At 42.0% G+C, this 14812-nt stretch overlaps 2 protein-coding genes across 3 annotated transcripts in view; one reads left to right on the plus strand and one right to left on the minus strand.

Annotated features, from left to right (window-relative positions):
* The first annotated feature begins 621 nt into the window (after nt 1–621).
* Nucleotides 622–3270, plus strand: nkx2.4b (NK2 homeobox 4b). 2 transcript variants are annotated; one of them, XM_080883853.1, is made up of 3 exons: nt 622–1145; nt 1275–1487; nt 1985–3270. In XM_080883853.1, exons 1-3 carry the CDS (start codon nt 989–991, stop codon nt 2644–2646), a joined length of 1032 nt encoding a protein of 343 aa, XP_080739979.1. In that variant the 5' UTR covers nt 622–988; the 3' UTR covers nt 2647–3270. The 2 variants fall into 2 exon arrangements, with proteins under 2 accessions (XP_080739979.1, XP_080739978.1); XM_080883852.1 differs by having other exon boundaries at nt 624–1487.
* A 144-nt stretch (nt 3271–3414) lies between these two features.
* xrn2 (5'-3' exoribonuclease 2) overlaps nt 3415–14812 on the minus strand; it is a 42738-nt gene continuing 31340 nt past the window's right edge. The window contains exons 29-31 of the mRNA XM_080883851.1: nt 8157–8217; nt 5348–5555; nt 3415–3789 (exon numbers count right to left, since the gene is read on the minus strand). Coding sequence (XP_080739977.1) covers nt 3727–3789; nt 5348–5555; nt 8157–8217 — 332 coding nt within the window. The 3' untranslated portion in view covers nt 3415–3726. The remainder of the gene's footprint in view (nt 3790–5347; nt 5556–8156; nt 8218–14812) is intronic.

Consider the following 14812-nt stretch of genomic DNA (forward strand, 5'->3'; position numbering starts at 1 on the left):
ATTATTTACATGCAAAGACTATTTGATTAAAGACAGTGAAACAAAGATTTTTACATCATAAACACTTGACAATAAATACAGTCTGAATAATTATGATTTTGGTTGATTTAATAGCTTCTTAATATTCGTTTATAGGAGAAGTTACACATAAAAAAAATAATCCAGAAACAAAAGTTTAGCTCGGTTTATTTTTGTATACTTTTGTAACGCGCAGAGTGAGCAAAGGGAGCAGATTAGCTCGTGCGCAAAATTCGTGTAGAGAGCGGGAAATACACGGGATTAAAATACGCGCAGATTAAACTCGCAGTCAGATTAAAGCTGTGGTTTGAACACGAAGCGGTAACCGCGCGTGGAAGTGTCACAGACTCTCAGATCCACTCGCGCGTAACTGGAAGATGAAACTGAGATAATAGACCTGCGCACTGTTGCTCGCGCGCAATAACAGAAGAAAACCGCGAAAGAACTGCAGGTGTCACACGTTGAGGGGTGGGGGGTGGGGGATGGGGCACATTTATGGTCACTTTAAATGAAAAAACATCAAATTCAGTTCCAATAAAGAGCGATCTGAAGGAAAGCCGCTGTGAGAACTCTGACAGGTGGCCGCTCTTTTTCTTCTTCTTCTCCGGGTAAATATGTGCCGTGGTAAATCAGGTGATGATTTTGATGTTTGGAGGAATTTGGGCTTTGACTCTATCCAGCCTCGGAAACAGAATACGCAGCAGCAGCAGGTCTGAACCATTTTCTCTGCTTACCTCTAATGTCAATTACCATTGTTGGCTGCTGTGTCCGCGTCGCTCCGCCCCTCCATGTGGGTCCAGCGGGATAAGGGCAACTGGTCTCCTCCTGCTGCCGATCAGCTGGACTTTTTCCCAGCGACACAGAAGAAGCAAGAAGCCGGTGGGAGGGAGGGGGACGCAGGCAGAGAGCCGCCAGAGAGAACCGAGCACATCCAGCCGCACACAGCAGGAGGGCACGGGGTGGCCGCACCATGTCCTTGAGCCCAAAGCACTCCACTCCCTTCTCAGTCACAGACATCTTGAGCCCGATGGAGGACAGCTACCGCAGGTTCGGAGTGATGGACCCCGCAGCGGGGAGCCTCGGATCCCCGCTGGGAGCCTACCGGCAGCCGCAGGTCTCGCAGCCCGGTATGCAGCATCAGCAGCAGGCGCACCATCAGCAGCAGCCGCCTCACCTCCACCACTATCACCATCATCACCACCACCACCACCTGTCCTCGTCCTCTTCTTCATCCTCCTCCTCCTCCTCTTCATCAGGCTCGGCCAGCGCAGCAGCAGCAGCCGCTCTGGCTCCCGGCGGGCCCTACCACGTGCCCCACGGGGTACCGCAGTTCTCCGGAGCCGTCGGAGGGTTCTGCAACGGCGGCATCGGGAACGTCGGAGACCTGCCGTCCTACCAGGAGACGGTGAGAGGCGGAGGGGCGGCAGCGGCGGCGTGGTACAGCAACCCGGAGCCCCGATACCCGACAAGTAAGAGCGTCCCCGGCCCGGAGAGACGAGCCTGAGTTAGACTGAAGCGATTGTTAGAGTTAAGTCACTTTATTATGATTATTAGACATGTTACAATAATCCGGCTTCCTCTTCCAAACGATATGAAGGATTTAAAAAGATTTATGTTTTATGAAACGTTTGTTTGTTGCTCCTAAACAAATTGAATCCGGATTAACTGCATTTTAATGTCTTTAAATTAACGTCAACATGTTTGATCTTTTAAAGTTAACTCACTGATTTATCCCATTAGACTCTCGCACCTGTCGGTCTGGTTTAAAAGATTAAAATCTTACAATATGATTCATTATTGAAGAAGAACAACAACAACAAACTTTTCCTATTTTTACAGAAGACTTTGGGGTAATTTAACATTTTTAATTTTTTCTACCGTTTTCACTTTTCCTCTCTAAACTAGTTTAGTTAATTATTATTATTCTTTGTTTTTAAAGCCAAACTCTGATTGTGATTTCTCAAAGTTTCCAGATTCATGGGCCCCTCCGCGGGGATGAATATGCCCGGGATGGTGGGCAGTCTGGCCGGGATGGACTCCACCGCCAAGTCTATGGTGACGCTGCACGCGGCACCGCGCAGGAAGCGACGAGTGCTCTTCTCGCAGGCGCAGGTGTACGAGCTGGAGCGACGCTTTAAGCAGCAGAAGTACCTGTCTGCCCCGGAGAGAGAGCACCTGGCCGGACTCATCCACCTCACCCCGAACCAGGTGAAGATCTGGTTCCAGAACCACCGCTATAAGCTGAAGCGGCAGGCCAAGGACAAGGCCGCGCAACAGCTCCAGCAGGAAGGCGGTGGAGGAGGCGGTGGCGGCGGCTTGTGCGGAGCAACACGCAGGGCTTCGTCTGTGTCCCCGGTCCTCTCCAAGAACTCTAAGGGCTGCCGGACCGACTCGAGTGGGTCGAACCACAGCGGGAACAGGCAGAGCAGCGTGGGGGATGCCATGGCGGAGAGCGCGCAGCAGCCGCAGGTGAACCAGCTGTCCTCCACTGAGGAGCTGGAGGATTTGTCCCCCAGCCCGCCGCTGGGACTGCACGGGCAGATCAACATGACGCAGACGGACGCGGCGCTTATTGAGTACACCAACAGCATGATCGGCTCCAACTTACTGTACGGCAGAACTTGGTAGTGATGCCGAGAGGAGGGCATCATTCCGAGTGGAGTTTTCTGCAGGACACGCGCCAATCTTTTTGTTTTCCTTCCGTGCGTAAAGGTTCGGCTCCTTCTGCACACGCAGTGACTCAAAGGCGGCTTTGAGCAATAAAAAGTGCACAACTCAAACTGTAAATTCGAGCCTCGGGCTCGCGCTGACTCTTGATGATGGCGCGTTTTCTTTTCCCGTTTCTAAACGAAACATTTAAGTCTTTTCTCTCTCTTCTTTTTGTATTTGCCAGACGTGACTGAGACTGAACACAGAGAAACTTTAATTTAAGGAGCTTCAGGATGAGGCACAGCTTCCGGCGCCTCTCACGTTTTTTTTTTTCATTTCCAGAACAAATTAAATTATTGCAGGTTCAACAAAGTGGAGCAATAGAAGCAGCTCATAAAGACAAAAACCGAACTGAGGCAAGTCATCAGAGATCCTTTGTTAAAGCTGATTTTCGTTTGTTTACAGTATTGAATAAATCATATTTTCATTTTGGACCTTTTTATTTTTCTAACGCATTTCCATCAATACAGCTCTAATTACCAACAGGACAGCATTTACTTGGACATGGAACGGATTTCTATCAAATGTCCACCTTTAAATATCCCAAAATATTCACCAAAAATCTACCATAGGTCAGTTATGTTTTTTTTTTTTTTTAATAAGTGACTTCAATATTCAAACTAAATTTAAATGGGTTTATTTATTATTTTTAACTCGTGAAAAAAGGGATTTCTGCTCAGACAAATATACCAACATCACTGAGAAGAATTTATTTTCACTTTTGAAATACATGAGCCAAGTTGGAGAGGTTCCTCTCAAAAATAATCACAGCGGGACACTTTGTCCTTCACTCACTTGTATTTTACAAGTTTAAGAGGCTTCATCATAAAAATCAGAGATTACATAACACACTTTTTTTCCCCAAAGAATTACAATAAAGGAAAAAAATCCTTGTACAAGACAATAATATGAAATGTGGACAAAAAAAAAAGCTAGATGTTGACATTGTTCCCCTAAAAACAGTTCCCCATTCCATAAAATCCCAACATCATTAAGAGTTTAGTTCCAGTTGTATCTTCTGGATGGAGGAGGGAGAGGGTAACCTCTGCCGGAGCTGTAGCCCTGAAATAGAGACAGAGGTTTAAAATAAGATTACAGCTTTACAACAATAAATATGCATCAAGTCAAAGGAATAACTTTAACAAGCACAACACTATTAAAACAGTATTAAAAGATTTAAGTAAGTAAAATGTATTCACAGAACACTTTTCACTGGTAAATATCCCAAAGTGCTTCACAATAAAAGTATAGCATATAATAGAACAACATAAAAACTGGTTAATACAAAGATTTTCTCTGTAAAAATTTAATTGTTTTGTGTTTGTATTAAAACAGTCTACATGGTGGATGGTCAGATTTTTTTAAAAGTTATATTGCTATAAAGACAAGATGACACTGAGGGTTTTATTCTTAATTAGTCCACCCATTTAGCACGAGCAGTGCAAGTCTTGGCCACAAGCTTAAGAATTTAAACATCTGTCACATTTTTTCTTGTTTTACTAAACGCTAAAATCAAATGAAATCTCACTGAAATAATTTTTAACTGAGGAAATAATTTAGATTAACACATAAATAAAGTAAATAAAATAAATAAAGTCTTCCTGTTTAAAAAAAATAACAAAAATAAATCCATAACTTTCAGTAAAACGAAGCACACTTGTTGGAATGTGTGTGATCTGATATTTTAACACATCAGACCCACAGATAAACTGAGCCAAAATAATTCTCTTTACTTTTCCAAATTTTACACACTGAACTTTCTCTGGCTCTAGTTTTAAAAGAATGCCAGAAAACTCTGCAGTCTCCATGCTTTCCTTTCAGAATAAAAGCGTGCTGACATGTATAAAACTATTATACTGTAAAAACAACTCTTTACTGAAACTATTTAAAGTTTCCGGTTAGAATTTCTATCAAACTCTGTTGGCCAATCAGAGAAGAGTTGCTTAAGTGTTCACTTAAAATGCTTCAGAAAGAAACTTTTGTCTGATAAGAATCAAAACCAAAACAGAAATTCTGAAATTTCTGATTTGGTTAAATTCTGATCAGTTAATCCGAATGATTAATATTTCTAGAAAAAAATAATTTCACTCTATAAAATTAAGCATTTTGATAATTTCTTAATTCTTTAAGTTTCAGCTTCTCATAAATTCGTATTGAGTTTTTATGTTTTGTCTGCTGATATTTGAGTGTTTCTGGGTTTTACAGTTCACACAGTACTTTCTTTCAAAACACTGAATCAGGCACAAAAACATCTCCAACAGTAATATGAAGTATTTCAAAATTCAAAAATATATAATTAAAATTAAAATACTTAAAAGTGTTATACAAATTATAATTAAATATTTTACAAAAAAACCCTTAAAAAATAAACAAAAACAAAAACAAAACAAAAACAGACCCAAAGAGCAAAAAGATTCCTGATTTCAATCTGAAGCAACTGAGCAACAACCAATCAGACTCTTTCTTCTGCATCTGCTTCACAGATCTGCCCAGAAACAGTTTAAGCCTCACTTTAACATTACCAAATAAAAACAAGCCAAAATCAAGTGAAGATGGAAGTTTTAGCCCTGCCCTCCACTTGTCGTAAACAAATTGGTGTGCGTGGAAACGTCGCATTTACCTGATGGTGCTGCCCCCGGTTATCTCTGTGATCATGCCAGTCGTCTCTACGGCGATCGTAGTGCTGCTGCTGCTGCTGCTGCTGCTGGTGGTAGCCGCCCGGCCCCGAGCCTCCGCCACGGTTCCAGTTTTGCTGATACGCCGACTGCTGCGTCTGCATGGCCCGATCCCAGCCGTGACCCCCGCCCCTGTACTGCTGCTGCTGCTGCCTGGAGACACGTCAAATCTGCACGTCAAACTTTAAAAACTCCAACACAATGAGTAAGAGACACCTGAGGTTAGAAATGTAGAAATACTTTCCCACAGGTAACAATAAGGACTCCTTTAAAAACACAGATGCACCGATAAACCAAATATCTGCCTCTAGGCCAGTGTTGGAAGGCAGAAATATTCACCTGACGGTTTAATTACATTCGGAATTTTAAAAGTTTAAAAAGTTTTGAAAATGACGTGAAAGAGATGGAAAACTTTCAAGTGTTCAGTTTTTTGTTATAATGAAGAGTCAAACTAAAATAAACAGAATGTTTGGCATGAGAAGATGACATTTAATCACAATTTAAAAATCACCAATATCATGATCAGTGTATCCCTATTAACACATTTTATATCATTTTTGTTTAATAAGACAGTTTTTTTTCCTAATTTGGACAAAAAGGAAAGAATATAATAATAACAACAATAATAATGACAATAATAATAATAATGAGTTTTTCTTAAAACTTTTTGAATACAGTGAACAAACACTCCACTTCCTTATTTGTAAGATCTTCATTAATCAAGTTTCATAGCAGAAATTGTTCTTTTTCAGCACCTTCAGTGGAACATTTGTAACATTTTCCTGTATATTAAATAGCCCAAACTTCAATATTATAGTAACGTCACACAAAAGAATTTGAACTCATTAACTAGACAAGAATAAGCAATCATAACGAATTAAACACTCATTTTCATTGTTTTCTTTCCTTTCTTGGGGCTTTTAAACACATTATGTTTTTTGTTTTTACATAACAAAAAAGCAGTAAACGTAATATTTAAATACCCTTTAATACCACATTAAATTAAATTTACGACCAAAGTTGTGTGATAGACATAAACGAAAATATACTATTTTATTATAGTATTTACACTCAAGATGTGCTGTGTTTAAAGTACTTTTAAGAATTTTTTATTTTTATTTTTTTTACATGAGCTTCAACCACTGGGTTTTATATCATATTAACAAAACAGCCTAAAATCACGAGTTAAATTAAAAAAGAATCCACAGAATTATTACGACTTATTTTCAGTTGTTCGGCTGATAGCCGTCCACTTACGCTCACTAATTACAGCAGTCTAAAATCAGTCACCGCTGTATGTGCACTGGGTTAACACGGACCCTAATTTCCTGCTGGTTTGGCCTCCTGAATCAGAGCGCCGAGCCGTCCTGTTCCATAAATAGCTGAATGATGCAGTGGCTTTACAATTTACAAAAGTGTGGAGGGAGTAAAAGCAGCATCGCTGTGGGCTTCAAATTCTGACAAAACCTTCTGAACAGTTTAAAACCTTTTATTAGTAAACGTGTATTTGTGTGAACCTGCAGACAAAAAGACGAGAAGCAGGACATTTAAGTCCATTTTTCACTTACTGATCGAGAACCTGTTTTATCTGCACATTGTTTGATTAAAGCAATAAATGAAAACCACAAAAGGACAACCTGTTTATTCTTTGCAGCAGTCTGAATCTTTTATTCATTAAAATAAGGAGAAAAAAATAATTTGGCTTTGAACAACTTCATAAACTTAAGAAGTTAAGATTAATTCATGTTTGGAGAATTTCCACCCGACTGATCCAAAAAGTCAGTTTTCAATTCTGCTTTGAAGTGGCCTCCTTAAAATCCCCATCGACTCGAGTTTACCGAGGGATCGAGCTGTCAAAGAGTCAAAACGGCCTCTCCTCAGAGACGACTTAGCATCGATGCACATGAAATGAACCATATTCCCATATGGCCCGAGTCACCCTCACTCCTGAATTGAGGCGGCCGCGCTGCGTCCGCGGGACCGAGTGCAGAGCCAGTACGCTGCGGCCCTCCAAACGACCACCGGACAATGTGCCGATCCAGCGGCGATATTAAAGTCTCTTCTGACGAACAATGAAGAGAGCAGAAACAGAGCGGCAGCCCCATCCCTCATTACTGAACCATGTCACACTCTGGCCAGCGGCGGACTTAACCGAGCGCTGGAATCCATAATCCCCTCTCTCCAAGTTCCTCCTGCATTTCATTTGGTCCTGTCCTGAGTAGTTAAAGAAACTGTTTTCAGTCGCCGCTAATAACTACTGACCTGAGGTGACACGGAGCCACAATAGGCCTGAAAAGTTGAACGAGAGAACCTGATTAGGACTTTGGAGAGGTCTGGAGCCAGAATCAATAGCCAGTCTGTGCGGGCCAGGCCGAGGCGCAGGGAAACGCCGCGGTCGCCAACAGCATTAGTGATGCCTCATTAAGTTGCACAAACCTCCTCGAGAGAAATTTGTTTTAGAGCGACAAGAAAAAATCTTAATTCGGACGGAGCCCCCCAACGGAGGGAAGGCAGAGCGGAAAGGCTGGAAATGTGGAGACCACACAGGCCTGGACATGTTTAATTCACACATGACTCACACCAATAAAACACACAAATCTGAGGAGCATTAGAGACGAGTGGAGGACAAAGTCCAGGACAAACCACCACAAAAAGCTGCTCGTATCCATCGACACAGGTAAAGTTAGCATGTTAAGTGTGAACTTTACTTCCCACGAAAACCAGTTAATGCAGGTTCACAAAGAGCACACTCACCTTGGAAACTGGGGCTGGTGGAAGGAGGGAGGCGCTCCCATCAGACTGTTCTGCCTGGAATCTGCAGGGAACAAAAGACGTGCTTGTGAGTGGTTCTGCTCAAATCTTTTTAAGAAGCACGGAGCTTCAGTGAGCTGCATCTGAAGGCCTTTAACTCAACGTACAACTAAGCAGCGAGGAGGTGGTGTTTGGTGTGCTTTTGTGATTCAGTTTAAATGATAAAATGTGTCAGATTCACATCAACGGGCGACTTTCACTGAGTTAAACTCTTATGAAACCTGAGAGAATCCTTCAGTTTGACTGTTTAAAAGCCAAACGCAGAAGGCTTTGACATTAAACGTGGATACTAATTAACCCGCCTGATGCCTGCTTAATCCCCAGAGATTAAAAAAAACAAAATAAAGAAACAGAATTTAACCAAAAAAAGAAAAAAAGAAAAAAAACACCAACTCCTTCATTTCTGCCCTGCACACAGAACGAATCAGTTGCCATGATAAAATTTGGATTTTACAAACGTCGAATCACACTGGGCTCTGGAAGAGTGGAGCGGGGAGACGCATGCGAGGAGGGAGTGGGAGCACCACATTTGCATTTTTTGTTCAGAAAATGAAATAAGCATTCAGCCGGCAGCATTGTCGACGCCTCAAGTACCCTGGTTCCATCGCTGCAAGCCCTTCACAAAGACACACTTTAAAAAAAAAAAATTTAAAAAAAGGGAACGGCTTCTTCCAGATTCACTGTTGCCAAGGCGATGGCCAGCTGCGAGCCGTGGGGCTGTTTGTTTATAGGGGCAGGCCTGCTGAGTGGCTCAGCCCCGGGGTGGGTGAAGGGTGCTGTGAAAAAGGACCCAGAGGCTCACGTTTACAAACCTGGAAGCTTTAAAGTCGGAGTAAAGAAAAAAATTATGGACTGGGATGAGTTCGCAGGAGTGTCTGGGTGGAAGAGTGTGGGTATTAGATGAGAGTGGGGGCATTAATATTTGTTCATAAACAGGCTCAGTGATGAGACCGAACACCTGCATTAATAATTTGACATGCTCAGTCTCCATCGTAAAGACGGCGAACCTGTGTTAACCTTGTTTGAAAGAAGCCTTCCTGTTTTTCTGAGCATGCAATCAGCACAAAATACCTACTGCATTTGAATAAATGATGCTAAAACTTAAAATCGTATGGGTTTGATACAACGTTGTTGATATGAATTTGGCTAAAACCTCATTGGTGGGTGACAAAAACCTGAGCTACTGGTAATACTTCACACATCCCAGGAGCAAAGTGAGGATCTGTTGGAGGAGGATGTTGGTGGACCCTGACATTTTTGGTGCATGTTTTCTCTGTAGAACCCCTGAAACACTCCGAGCTATGAAAGTGATGCAGTTTATCCCCTAACAGCAGTACATTTCATTTTTGGGCTTTATTGAGGCTAATTTAAAAGGAAATAAAATGTGTGATGGCAACTATGTCTTAAACTGTTTTCCTTTAGTCCTCTTTACACTTCTTGGTACAAGTTACATATAACAAACTAGACAGTAATAGGTTTCTCTGGTTTACGACATAACAGTGATAACAATAGCAATAATAATATTCATAACAACAACAACAACTTGTAAACACATTTACAAAGGGCTTCACAGTTAGATTCAAACCACACATTAAGTAGACATGTTCCAGCATACAGACGCAGAGTCACACCATCCAACAAACACACTTTTATACACATATAAGATGTAAACAAAGACAACCGAAAAAGATGAAGGAAAAGTGAACCTATTAAAATTAGTTTTCAGCAATACAAACCACATGACAAGTCGACCTCAATTTTCAGATCACCTGAAAGACCAAGTCCAGTCATAAGGTCTCATAAGCAGAAGGCATTCTCTCCAATATCTTCTATAGGTTTAGTTTTAATGCTAATTAGCCAATGTCAGCATTCAATAGTGCCGTCACTGTGACCACACTAACATGCTGACATCAGCATGTAGTTTAAAACACCGCCGAGTCAATCACAGTGTGATGGAGAGATTAACTTAAAATCTTACGTGGACATTAGCATCAGTTTCTGTAGCTCTTTGGCTAAACAGAGTGAGGAATTATGGGAATAAGGCCAATGGAGAGGCTTCAAAAAGCCAAGAGAATGTAGCCTCAAAGTATTGACACGGTCATTGGTTCAAAGGTTGGCTTGAAAAATACAGGAGAAGTGAATCAGCGGAGATAAAGACAAAGAGGAAAACACTCAAAAATCAAACATTGCAAAAAAGATTATGACACTGCACTGGGGCAAAGCTACATGCGAGTAGCTGGCGTTACCATCTTCTGCACATATTTTTCCAACATATAGATGTGGGTCTGCAAAGCTCTGAGCAGCACCAAACCAGACTCTTTTTGCTAGTTTTAATTATTGTGTTTAAATTTTAACTTCAAAGCACCTCAAATGTTTAAAATGACACTAATTTGAACTCCAGACATGTTAGTACCCACTTTAGGATCACAACAGGACAATAATCGGCCACTGAAAACTTCCTGTTGGATTAGTAGAATAAATAAAACCTGCCTGACAATACTGGGGGACGTCTGGCAATCAGATAGAAATCCTGAGTTTGGGATGCTGATAAGATCTCCAGCCAACTGATGCAGATAAAAAAAACAAACAAATTAATCAGAATCACCTGATCAACTAAAGGCAAGTGGGAAATCCTGCAGCCGTTCTCTGCTGACCACAGCAAAAAGCAGTAAAACACACAATTAGCAGCAAGCAGGCAGACTGCTGCTGACACATTCTTATTTTGTTTTTGTCATTCAGTTTTCATGTTTGATTATCTCCTCCACCAACAAACTTTAAGTGGACCACCCAGTTGGGCTCCAATTATAACTCCACAACCCTCTGGCCTCCCCCCCCATCACCAGCGATGATTCAAAAGAGAGAATTACAAGTGGACACCTGTCAATCTCCTTAATTAACAATGATCTGAAAGTGTATAGACTTCCAGTCTGTGCCGGACAAAAGCCAACAAAGGATTACGCTTTAAATCCTTAAAACGCGCTGCGTCCACTGTATTAATGCAGGGATTACAAGCGCGCTAAACAACCAAACGTCTCTCTCCACACCGCTTCAATTAGTTCAGCGACTAGTTGACTCAGATCCCAGAAGGAGGACAGTAACTTTTCTATTAGTTGGACAAAACTTTAGCGACCTGCTCCTGCTGCTGCTCCACAAACCGAGAGGTAATTTCAGAAGAAAAAAAGACAAATGACTGCGACATGGCTGGAATCAGAATAAGAGCATTTTACTGGGACAGACATACATGCAGAATCACGAGGACCTGGTAATTTATACATTCACCAATACGTCAAGGAAAGATGCCACAAAATGTTATATTTAAATATGTAAATCATACATTATCCACCAAAATCTGCACTAATTTGTCAAGCCCAAAATAACTGGTAGAAAAATTTGAGTAAAACTTGTTACTGACAGTTTCAAGCAGATTTGTGACGCTCTGGTTAAAATCCAGCCAGAACTGCAATCATACCATTAGCTTACTACTACATGAGTAGATGAACTTCAAATGATCTGTTTTTTTATTTTGTCTGTTTAGGATATGTGATTTTCACTAGTTTGTTTTAAGTCCTTCTTTTTGTGTCACGATTGTACCACCGGTTGCTCTGGCTATGTCACACAGCCTCTGCAACCTCAGTGGGTTCTTTTTTATTATAGTTCGTGCTTACAAGGAATAACTTACTCAATAAGGAGTAAATGTATTTTTGAGAAAAACAGCCGTTTCCATCACGGGGGGCAGGTTCTGACTCTGGACGGCTGAGCAGTCATTCTTGTTATATGTCTTTAAAGTCTGCTTGAAGTCAGAAGCCTGGGAGCTTCATGTGGTCACAAAAAACAGGCAAGAACATGAACGTCATGATGAACTCTCATGCTAACCACCAGATGGCAAATTACGTCACTGGGACCCAAGCAGACCATAGTGGATTTGCAGACATCGAAAGTGTAATGGTGATTTAAAAAAGCCTGGGGCTATTTTCCCAATAGACTACCTTGAGTCTTTTCCCAGCCACAGGAGTCGCCCCAGCTGGCCATTAGAAACAATGCAAGTTCAGAGAGTTCTTCATTACCATCAGGTCTCAAACCATCAGTGTGAAGTTGCCATCTATCACATGTACCACAGAATTCACCTGACAATAACCTTAATGACAATTTAGCATCTGGGCCATTTCTGAGGTTACAGAGTTTACTTTAAAGTGGACATAAAGCTAATCTTCATTAATAATAATAATAATAATAATAATAATAAGTTTGTTTACATAAAAATGTTCTCCACCACAACTCGAAAACCTTTAGAGAAACAAAGAACAAAAATACTCAAGGCCACATAAAATCCAATGACTTTATGTTATTGAAGTCGATCCACCAGCCTGTGTGAGCAGCCATTATGTGTAGCTGCTACTCTGAAGTGGACTTTGGGAGGCTTATCGGCCACTGTGGCTGCTGGATCAAACAGTTACTTTGCTGCTCTGGTTAAAATTTGGTGTCACTGCATGTCAAGACAATAATGGCCACCAGCAGAGACTCCCCTGGCTGGTTATTAAACACCAGCTGGTTTGGCTGTGGCACACAAAGCCCAGCAGCATGTTTCAGAGGCTGCGTGTTGACACATCACCACAGGAGGTAGCCACGTCGTCAAAGGGGCAAGTTAACTTTGGTTTCAACCCTCTTCAGAGCGCATCACACACCCAATGGCACTGGAGCCTCCCGGATGCTTTTATCAGAGGGGGCCAGTGTCCAGCGGAGCCACTCGACAGTCTCATTATCGGCCCCCGGTCTCCCACAACACTAATCAGCAACCAAGCAAAGCCACCACACAAAAGCCCAGCAAAGCCTGCAGTGATTACTGGGCGAGCAAAGGATTGGTCCTGAGAAAGCGTTACCAGGACAAAAGCAAGCCTCTGGCCTCCTGCTGCAGAATAAGGCCTACTTGTGTGGATAATCACATTCCACGAGTCGCTGATATTAGAACTGGACCATGTTCAGTTTTTACCATAAAAGTTAAAAAGAATCAGAAGAGATGAACAAATAATTTAATCACCTCTTATGAAAGAAAAAAAATCCACGCTTTATATACAAATCTTATTTTGAGATGAAACTCAGAGCACATTTTATGCTGGAATCACTTCAGGCGCTCAATAAACGTTGCAGGTCTAGATATAAGCAAGCCAGTCAACACAGAATAGCACAAAAGGTGAGCTAACACTGAAGGCAGCCAATTTCACCTGAGGCAAGGGACTGAAAACATCTAAATGGAACATAACCAGAAGATCGTCTATCCACTCACAGTCAGTCAACCTCTGTTTTCAAAGAATATCAGCTACACATTGGCACACATATGAAATCGTGTCAAAGTCCTTCAAGAATGAACTCTGGCAATTCGGTGTTGCAACTTAGATCTCTGCGGTCAGGGACGGGGTCAATCTGACGCATTACCACAGATATCAAAACGTCTGCAGACAGTGTGGCATTTGTGACATGTGCTCGGTGTGAACCGGCTCTAGGCGCCATCGGTGAATCTGCCCTTTTCTGGTGTTCTTGAGCAAATGCCAATTGAGCTCCACGGTGCTGGGCTCCGGGTGTCGGTCCCACTAAAGGATGTGAGGCCCTGGTGCCTCACTCAAGGAGTCTGACTCTGACAGTTTTGTCAGAAACATGCTGGAAGTCATTTTGTAGAGCTCTGACAGTGTTCCTCTGCTCCTCCTTCCACAAAGGAGCAGATATTGGTCCTCCTGCTGGGTTGATGCTCTCCTACAGCCCTGTCCAGCTCTCATCATGTAATGCCCACTTTCCTAGTATCTCCTCATATTCTTGAGGCTGTGCTGACAGACACAGCAAACCTTCACAAATAGCATTTAAGGATGCACCCCCATCCTGGAGAAGCTGGAGTCCCTGTGCAACCTGCTTGGGCTGCAGATACCGTGTCACACCACCAGCAGTGAGCAGGACACAGAATTTCACTGCAATGGGGCCAAAGAAGGTGAAATAAATTCACAATGGTTTGTGTTTCATAACGTGACATATCGATACCCCCCTGAAGTTTAGCTGACTCTGTGTGATACCATGATTGAGTGTGCCATTAACTTTTTTTCACCCTTTTTTTTTTTTTTTTTAAATGAGCAGTACATTTGCAGATTGGTCTTTAGTGAAACCGAGATTAACACACCCGCATTAAATCAAAACTGAGCACAGAAAAGCTTTAAAACTTCAGGAGGAAAAAGAAAATCGAATAAAATATAAATGCTACCTTTGTCAATGACATATTTCTATTTCAGGTACTTCAAGCTGATACAATAAAAATCATCCTGTGTCACCAGAACCGGACGAGCAGGATTTAAAATGATTCCCTTTTATTAAAATAATTTCTCTGTGAATGATAGGACAAATATAGAGCTGGGGGTGGTGAACATCCCGGGCTGCTAATTGGCAAGTTTAACACTAAGAACGAGCAGCAGAGGCCAAGGGAGGTGCTGCCGCAATCCGGAGGAGCCAAAAGCCCCCCATTTGCATCAAGTGCCACCAGAATAGCCGAGACTCCCCCGCACGCCATCAGTGGGCAGATGAGATTATTCATCTACTTGCAAATTGGCACATCAAAGTCAAAC

Source organism: Rhamphochromis sp. 'chilingali' (genome assembly GCF_963969265.1).
Source record: "Rhamphochromis sp. 'chilingali' genome assembly, chromosome: 5".
NCBI lineage: Eukaryota > Metazoa > Chordata > Actinopteri > Cichliformes > Cichlidae > Rhamphochromis > Rhamphochromis sp. 'chilingali'.